We start from the raw sequence: 9918 nt of genomic DNA, 5'->3' as shown, positions 1-9918 counted from the left end.
CGAGGTGAGTTCATACCCCTACTTTCTCCGTATTTTTAATGTTTTCTGGGGGAGGATACAAGCTAAACATACATGTTTTCAAAACTCATGCAATTGTCATACTTTAACCCCCTTTGTACTGTGTTGAGCATAAGGGTCATTCTTCACTAAAATTGCATAGTTTTCCGGATTCGCTATTCACTACGTTATACATGCAAACTATAATCGGTATAGTTTGGGATTTTCTAGATATAACAAGTACAAAAATTTTCACTACTAAACATATGCACTAAGACAGAGTAGTTACAGTTTATATCACTATGTTATCACTATAAACATCACTATACACGGTATACATACGGATTTTTCACTATGGTAGAACGCTACTACACTACATGTAAACTAGATTGTACGATACTGTGAGGCACTACTTCAATACTATACCCTTAGGTGTATAGGGATAAATCCTATCATAGTATAACCAGAGTCTCCTGGAGGGAGAGCGTGAGATTTGTGAATAGATCTATTCGGGACTGACAATCCCACACTCGAACTGCTAGCTACAGTTAGGCAGGCATGCTTAGGGTGACAAATGTCATTTAACTCGACGCCTGAAGAACGTTGGAAAGGTCTCTAGTCATATCAAGTATGGTTATACGACTCACATTATGTATAAATCACCTTTAGTTTACAATATGGCCCTCTTCAACGGTTTTATTTATACTAAACAGAACTAAAACACACTACGTATACTGGCTAAAGCCAGGGTTTTCAAACAGAACCGATTATGCAATGGTTTCACATACGAAATACTTATACTTCATGATTAGCTTTAGCTAGTCACATGAGGTAGTATTTTCGCATATCACTACAGTATTCCGTAACGAACATTCATGGTTTCATACAGAACTGATAACACTACATTTTCACTAAAGAAAATATCGGATTTTCTTGGAAACATACAGATATTCATGGTTTATTACAGAACTAATAACACTACATTTTCATTAAAGAAAATATCGGATTTTCTTGAAACTATACAAACACTTTTACAAGCTCATCCACAAGTTTTCATTACAAACTACTACTTATGAACTCACCAGCTTTATGCTGATATTTTCAAACTGCTTGTATTCTCAGGAAATCAGTAGACAGGTACCTGCTGGGTTCTTGAGGAGTTGGTTAAATAAGAGTTTAATGTTTATATTCATACAAACTATATGATGTAATTCAGACATGTTTCAGACAATTTCCAAATTGATGTAAACATTTTTATTTAAGTATTCATTGTAATGGTTGCGTTGCTATGATTGCTATTATACATTGGTTGTGATGCTATACATGACGTCCTCCACCTCAGAACATTTTCTGCCAATCTGGTTTTGGGGTGTGACAGATTGGTATCAGAGCCCTTGTTTATAGCGAACTAGTATACCGAACCTTACATGGTATACAACTATAAACACTAAAGGGGCCTAAGTGCCCTACACTAAAAGTATACTTTCAAAAATATAAGTATTTTTATAAAAAGTATACGAGCATGCATACATAACAGAATTTGGGTCATTAGTGGATCAACATAAAAAGTATTTGGATGTTGGGACAATGCGGTCAAACCTGGGCAATTATGTAATCATGTTTCGGGTGTATATAGCCTGATCAACTATATTCAGTCAAAACATGACCAACATGTGCTTGGGAGTGACGGTGGTGTTACAGCAAGCCTAAAACTTACCAAAAACTTTCATCATAAAATACTATAGGAGTATTTTGCTAGAGCCAAATTCAATGAAGAGATTCATTCTTAGTGTTGCTACCTATCTATTTCGTAGCGATAACCTTCTTGTATTAGCAACCTTCCTGTGCTTATCACTTGGTAGAATGCTTTCATTATCAGGGTGAGATATATCATGTTTCATATATCTTGAGGACTTACCATCCTCTTCTTCCTGATTGTTTCTAGAAAAAGATGCCTCCTCGACCAAGACCCAACAGAAGGAACGACACTCCGCCGCCACCACCACCCCAGTTCGACCCCGTCATGTTCCAGGCAGCAGTTACCGCCGCTCTAACCGCAGCAATGGCACAAGTAAACTCTGGTGGGGATGGAGGTGGAACCGACCCCTAACGGCAAGACGAAAGTCAGGGGCATCAAAAGGAGTGTTCCTACAAGGACTTCATGACCGCAAAACCCAAGTCCTTCGACGGAAACGGAGGAGTCATCGCTCTGACTTGATGGTTCGAGAAGATCGAATCCATCTTCGAGATTTGCACCTGTTCCGAAGCCAACAAGGTGAAGTTCGCCGCCTGCACCTTCACCGACAGAGCTTTGACCTGGTGGAATGGTCGAGTCAAAACCCTAACCCTGCTAGTGGCTAATGCCATGGGTTGGGAAAGACTGAAGGAACTCATGCTGGCTGAATACTGCCTGAGGGGCGAGGTGCAAAAGTTGGAGCACGAACTTTGGAACTTGAAGATGAAGGGTTCTGACATTGCTGCCTATACTGCTAGGTTCTGTGATTTAGCACTCCTCTGTCCGGGAATGGTCACCCCGGAAAGCAAGAAAGTCGAGAGGTACATATGGGGACTGACACAACCAAACAAAGGAAATGTCTTGGCTGCTAGACCAACTACATTTGAGAGCGCCAAGGATCTGGCGCAGGTTCTGATTGATAATGGGGTTGATCTAGATGAGGTGGCAGCTGTTTCCGAGCCACAGAAGGAAAGTGGTGGGAAGAGGAAGAAATGATGGAACAAGCGGAAGGGTCAGTCTTCGCAGGAGCCCTCTAAGAAACAACAAACAGTGGCAGTTCATGCTGTTACTGCTCCTGCTGCTGCCCCAGCTACTGTCCCAACCACCCAAGCGCCTACCAGCGTTTATGCTGGGAAACTACCTTTGTGCAACAAGTGTAACTTCCATCATCACGGACCCTGCCGTGAGTTGAGTTGCAACAGCTGTGGGAAGAAGGGTCACACAGCTCGATACTGCAAGGTGCCAGCACAACCATCCAACCAGACTGCGGGAGCAGGTGCTGGTCAAGCTTGTTATGGATGTGGCGAGGTTGGGCACTTCAGGAGAAACTGCCCCAAGGCAACAACTGGTGGCAATACAGGAAGAGTTCTGGCGATGGGCCAGGATGAAGCGGTCGCTGATCCTACAGTTGTTACGGGTACGTTCCTCCTTGACAACTCTTATGCATGCATTCTTTTCGATTCTGGTGCGGAGAGGAGTTTTGTTAGTCATGCATTCAAGCATCTAATCAAATGTAAATCCCAACCTTTAACCGAAACGTTCACTGTCGAAATGGATAACGGAAAGAAAGAGAGCGTTAACGACATATTCATAGGATGTACTCTTACCCTAGACAATCACTCCTTTCCCATCGATCTTATGCCAGTATCCATCAAGAGCTTTGATGTCATCATCGGCATGGACTGGTTGAGCTCCAATCGTGGTGATATTCTTTTTTTCGAGAAAGCTATCCGCCTCAATCTTCCCTCTGGTGAAACCCTCATGATTTATGGAGATAAGCTTAGCTCGAACCTTCGTATCATCTCGTGCATCAAAGCTCAGAAGTGTTGGATATAGTGTCTAAGTCCATAACTTTATTTGGTATGTACTTGACCCGAACCGGCATGGTCCATTTGGGTTGCATGGCATTGCAATACTTGGATAGACTAAATGAGAGAATAAGGCACTTATGATTATTAATATATTATAAGTTCTAATATATTAATAATAGTATTATTTAATTAGTATTGAGCAAGTATTAATCTAGTATTAATCTAGTGATCAAAGTGAGACTAATTAAATATATAGGGTTGATTATGACAATCATCAATTCTTTTATGGTGGATTAATGATCCATGGTTTATGGGTTTGGTTATAACCATATGGAGCTCCATGGATAGTCTATGGGAGTTACAAACCCATGGGTCATGAGAAATCAAGAGTCATGACAATTAAGGGCATTCATGTGTAAACCCTAATTGTGACAACACTATAAAAGGAACCCTATGGCTAGCAAAATGATGACCTAGTGGACATAGTGTTACTAGAGAGGGCATAACCGATTTTGAGTGCTAGAAGTATTCTCTCAAGTTATTCCAAGTCTTGTGGTGTTGTGTGAAGCATTTGAGGCACAACATTTGGGGTGCTAGGCTCACAAAGTCTTGAAGGAATCCAAGTAACAACAAGGTATGTATTTCTACTAGTTTTTATGTTTTATGTAATCCCCATGCCATGCTAGTTAGGAAATAACCTTGAAAAAGAAACTTGCATGTATAGAGAAAACATAGATTCAAGGTTATTAGGGTTGCATGTACACTTAGGAAGTGTTAGAATGCTCAAAACCCATCAGTGGTATCAGAGCCTAGGATTGTTTTCTGTATACTTGATGCAAAACTGCTTAAAAATCGAAAATTCTGTACTCTGACGACTGGACTCGCCGAGTCCATGGGGAGGACTCGCCGAGTCCATGAACAAATTCATCCTACTCGACGAGTAGAAAGAGTTAAACATGAGACATCGACGATGGGTAGAGCTACTCAGTGACTACGAGTGTGAAATTCGCTACCATCCCGGCAAGGCCAATGTGGTAGCAGATGCCCTCAGCCGAAAGGAATATTTTGGGCGAAAGGTGAAGGCATTGACAATGACCGTTCATTCCCATCTATTCGCGCAAATCAGGGAGGCTCAGCTAGAAGCCTTGAAACCAGAGAAAGTGACGGATGAAGCATTGCGGGTAATGGACAAGAACTTAGAAGTCAAGGGAGACGGAGTGTACAATTTCATGAACCGAATCTGGACCCCAAAGTTCGGTGGGTACAGAGAGGTTGTCATGAATGAGGCTCACAAGACGAAATACTCTGTTCACCCAGGTTCAGATAAGATGTATCTGGATCTCAAACAGCTCTATTGGTGGCCAAACATGAAAGCGGAAATTGCCACATTCGTGGGCAAGTGCTTGACTTGCACCAAAGTGAAGGTGGAGTATCAGAAACCCTCAGGTTTACTCCAGCAGCCAAAAATACCTGAATGGAAGTGGTAAAGGATAACAATGGATTTTATCACCAAGTTACCTAGATCCCCGAGTGGGCACGACGCCATCTGGGTAATTGTCGATCGGTTGACAAAATCTGCCCACTTCCTGCCAATCAAAGAAAACTTCAAAATGGAGAGACTCACGCAGATCTACATTCGAGAGATAGTTCGCCTTCACGGGGTACCTGTATCCATTATCTCCGACCGAGATAGCAGGTTCACCTCAAGGTTCTGGCAATCGCTTCAGAAGGCACTTGGAACTAAGTTGGATATGAGCACATCTTATCATCCTCAAACAGACGGTCAGAGTGAGAGGACAATCCAAACATTGGAAGATATGTTGAGAGCATGTGTCATCGACTTCGGTATGTCATGGGACACTCATCTTCCTTTGGTCGAATTTTCCTACAACAACAACTATCATATCAGCATCAAGGCTGCGCCGTTTGAAGCCCTTTATGGCCGCAAGTGCAGATCCCCTCTGTGCTGGGCTGAAGTGGGTGACACGCAGCTAGCCAGGGGTCAAGTCCCCAACAGTACTCTCACTGGACCTGAAATCATCCGAGAGACAACAGAAAAGATCGTACGAATCCGAGAGCGACTGAAAGCCTCTCGGGATAGACAAAAGAGCTACGCCGATAAGAGACGAAAACCCTTGGAATTCCAGGTTGGTGACCGTGTCCTCCTGAAGGTCTCACCCTGGAAAGGCATGATACGTTTCGGAAAACGTGGAAAGCTAAACCCAAGGTACATTGGACTACTTGAGATCCTTGCTAGGATCGGTCCCGTACCATACAAACTACAGTTACCGCGAGAACTCAGCAACGTCCATCCTGTCTTCGACGTGTCGAACCTAAAGAAGTGTCTGTCCGACGAAACACTTGTGATTCCTCTCGACGAGATAGAATTGGACGAAGGTCTACACTTCATGGAAGAACCTGTCGAAATCATGGATCGGGAAGTCAAGCGTACGAAACAGACTCGCATCCCAATAGTGACGGTCCACTGGAATGCCAAGCGGGGTCCTGAATTCACTTGGGAGCGCGAGGATTCAATGAAGCAGAAGTATCCCCATCTCTTTCCAAGTTCATGACTGTGCTTTATTCTTGAATTTCGGGACGAAATTCCCTATAACGGGGGAATGATGTGACAACCCAGAAACTTAAATCTTGTACTCTTAGTCTATTCAATCAATATTCAACTTGTTTTGTTGATTTCTGGTGCTATTTAAGGGTTCATTTAAGTTTCCTAAGCTTGTATACAACCAAGTTTGAATTTAGGAATGAGCCAGAATGATGAATAGTGAGAAAATCGGGCCATACACACCTCTTGGAGGAGTGTACGGCCGTACACATGGGTGTGCGGCCGCACACCCACTCCTTTGGCAGCACACTCACTTTTGGGCGGCACCCTTACCCCTATATAAAAGGTAGCCCTCTTCCTTTCATTCCTTTAGCACCTTGGCAGCACACAACATCATTTCCTCTCAAGTTTCTCTAACTTTAAACCTTCCAAAGCTTCAAGAACGTGAGTACTTCTTCCTCTAGCTTACAATCCATGAAAGACCACTCTATCCAAGCCCTAAGTGTGCATAAACGTCATGTTCTTCATGTTGGAAGTGAGTGCGGCCGCACACCCTCTTAGAGTGGCCGCACACCCCTAAAACACCCTCCAAAGTGAGAGTTTAACTTCCATATTCGATGTAGACATGCCCCTAGCGTTGTTGTACATTGGAATGGCATTTTTGGACATCATTTTGAGGGGTGTACGACCGCACACACCTGTGTACGGCCGCACACACCCTTGTGCGGCACCACACTCCAAGTGTGCGACCATACACTCTTGTGTGCGACCACACACTCATTCTAGGACCATAAACCCACTTCTAGGACCATTATCTTGCACTACAATCGAGTATAGACCTTGAACACTTCGTGGATGTGAGTAGGGAGCTTGAGAACACTTCAAAGACACCTCATTTCATGAGTGTAGGGCCGCACACTCATGGGCGCACACACACTTTAGGTGGCCCTACACCCCCTACACTCAATCCTACAAGGTCCTATCACTTGGTGCTAATAGTTTCAAGTCCGTAGAGTGGTTTTCCATCACTTATAGTGGTGAAATACCTTCATTTGACTTGTTTATGTGTCATTTCATGTCATTAGGATCGAATCGTGTTCGAGGCTTCACTTGAACACCCGGCTCTTCGTATCGATCCCTCGATCAAACCACTTACCCGAGGTGAGTTCATACCCCTACTTTCTCCATGTTTTTAATGTTTTCTGGGGGAGGATACAAGCTAAACATACATGTGTTCAAAACTCATCCAATTCTCATACTTTAACCCCTTTTGTACTGTGTTGAGCATAAGGCTCGTTCTTTAATTAAATTGCATAGTTTTCCAGATTCGCTATTCACTACGTTATACATGCAAACTATAATCGGTATAGTTTGGGATTTTCTACATATAACAAGTACATAAATTTTCACTACTAAACATATGCACTAAGATAGAGTAGTTACAGTTTATATCACTACGTTATCACTATAAACATCACTATAGACGGTATACATACGGATTTTTCACTATGGTAGAACGCTACTACACTACATGTAAACTAGATTGTACGATACTATGAGGCACTACTTCAATACTATACCCTTAAGTGTACAGGGATAAATCCTATCATAGTATAACCAGTGTCTCTTGGAGGGAGAGCGTGAGATTTGTGAATAGATCTATTCGGGACTGACAATCCCACACTCGAACTGCTAGCTACAGTTAGGCAGGCATGCCTAGGGTGACAAATGTCATTTAACTCGACGCCTGAAGAACGTTGGAAAGGTCTCTAGTCATATCAAGTATGGTTATACGACTCACATTATGTATAAATCACCTTTAGTTTACAATCTGGCCCTCTTCAACGGTTTTATTTATACTAAACATAACTAAAACACACTACGTATACTGGCTAAAGACAGGGTTTTCAAACATAACCGATTATGCAATGGTTTCACATACAAAATACTTATACTTCATGATTAGCTTTAGCTAGTCACATGAGGTAGTATTTTCGCATATCACTACAATATTCAGTAACGAACATTCATGGTTTCATACAGAACTGATAACACTACATTTTCACTAAAGAAAATATCGGATTTTCTTGGAAACATACATATATTCATGGTTTATTACAGAACTGATAACACTACATTTTCATTAAAGAAAATATCGGATTTTCTTGAAACTATACAAACACTTTTACAAGCTCATCCACAAGTTTTCATTACAAACTACTACTTATGAACTCACCAGCTTTATGCTGATATTTTCAAACTGCTTGTATTCTCAGGAAATCAGTAGACAGGTACCTGTTGGGTTCTTGAGGAGTTGGTTAAATAAGAGTTTAATGTTTATATTCATACAAACTATATGATGTAATTCAGACATGTTTCAGACAATTTCCAAATTGATGTAAACATTTTTATTTAAGTATTCATTGTAATGGTTGCGTTGCTATGATTGCTATTATACATTGGTTGTGATGCTATACATGACTTCCTCCACCCCAGAACGTTTTCCGCCAATCTGGTTTTGGGGTGTGACAACCGGCAACATTATTACCGGCGACACTATTGCGTTTGATATTTAATCGGATGTTGTTATGTAATTGCCGGTGACATTATATTACGATTAAGGATAGTTATTATCTTTATCTAGCGTATAGTTATCTTTATTTATCGAATAGTTATCATGTTTAAATGTTTACTGAATTCTAGGATTTCAGTTTAGTGTTCAGATCTTGGTTATATATTCTCCCGTGTAAATTGATTGAAAGAATGAAAAAACACGTTTTACTTCTCTAAATTTATTATGGTATCAGAGAAAAGTATGGGAACTCAAACGTAGCTTTGTTTGAACGATGGCTGTTGGCGAAGGTTCGACACCACCACCACCCACAGGGAAGACAATCGATGTGTCGTCACCCTATTTTCTCACCTCTGCTGATCACCATGGGTTAAACTTCGTTGGAGATAATCTTCTCCATGATGGTAACTACAGTGATTGGAAGAATGAGATGATGAATGCCTTATTTTCCAAGAACAAGGTTGGATTCATTGACAATTCCCTCCCCATGCCAAAAGAAGGATCTGCTGATTTGATGAACTGGAAAAGATGTAATGCCATGGTAAGAGGTTGGCTTGTTAGCGCTATGGAAAAAGAGATTAAGAGCAGTGTAAAATACGCTACTACTGCTCGTGATATTTGGCTGGACCTTGAAGAAAGATTTGGAAGAGAGAATGCTCCAAGAGTATATGAACTAAGAAGAACAATAACCACAATCCGCCAAGAAAACATGACGATATCAGGTTATTACACAAAGCTGAGAGGAATTTGGGATGAAGTACAATCAATTACCCTGTTACCAACATGCACCTGCCAAGGTTGCAAGTGTGAAATCACAAAAGAGATTGCAAGATCGAGGGAAAAGGAGCGCTTGTATGACTTTTTAATGGGACTCAATGAAGAATATGGTGCCCTAAGGACACAAATTCTGAGTACCGATCCTCTACCAACACTAAACAATGCATATCATCTACTAAGTTAAGATGAACAGCAGAAAAAGATTGGTGCTTCTCGAAGTGTAATGGGAGAAGCTGCTGCTTTTTACACCAACAGCAAAACAGCTCCAAAAATTGGGGTCAAAGGAAACTCTTCAAGTAACTTGATCAAGAAGGAGGAAAGAAACAAGAATGGAAAGAATGACGATAGATGGTGTTCACATTGTCATAAAACTGGACACACACTTGAAGAGTGTTTCGAATTAATAGGTTATCCTGATTGGTGGTCTGTCAAGTCTACAACAGGTAAGAATCAATCAGGTAAG

At 41.5% G+C, this 9918-nt stretch overlaps 1 protein-coding gene across 1 annotated transcript; it reads left to right on the top strand.

The window, feature by feature from the left end:
• The first annotated feature begins 8952 nt into the window (after nucleotides 1-8952).
• Nucleotides 8953-9639, top strand: LOC145130877 (uncharacterized). Its single transcript, XM_079065632.1, has one exon. It carries the CDS (start codon nucleotides 8953-8955, stop codon nucleotides 9637-9639), a length of 687 nt encoding a protein of 228 aa, XP_078921758.1.
• Nucleotides 9640-9918: the final 279 nt, after the last annotated feature.

The sequence above is a fragment of the Lactuca virosa genome, chromosome 1 (assembly GCF_052849685.1).
Source record: "Lactuca virosa cultivar CGN04683 chromosome 1, Lactuca_virosa_CGN04683_v6, whole genome shotgun sequence".
NCBI classification, from domain to species: Eukaryota; Viridiplantae; Streptophyta; class Magnoliopsida; order Asterales; family Asteraceae; genus Lactuca; species Lactuca virosa.
This window is presented reverse-complemented; position numbering and strand designations above follow the sequence as displayed.

Coding starts and splice junctions, on each gene's coding strand:
- LOC145130877 (XM_079065632.1), top strand. CDS start 8,953: ATGGCTGTTGGCGAAGGTTCGACACCACCACCACCCACAGGGAAGACA.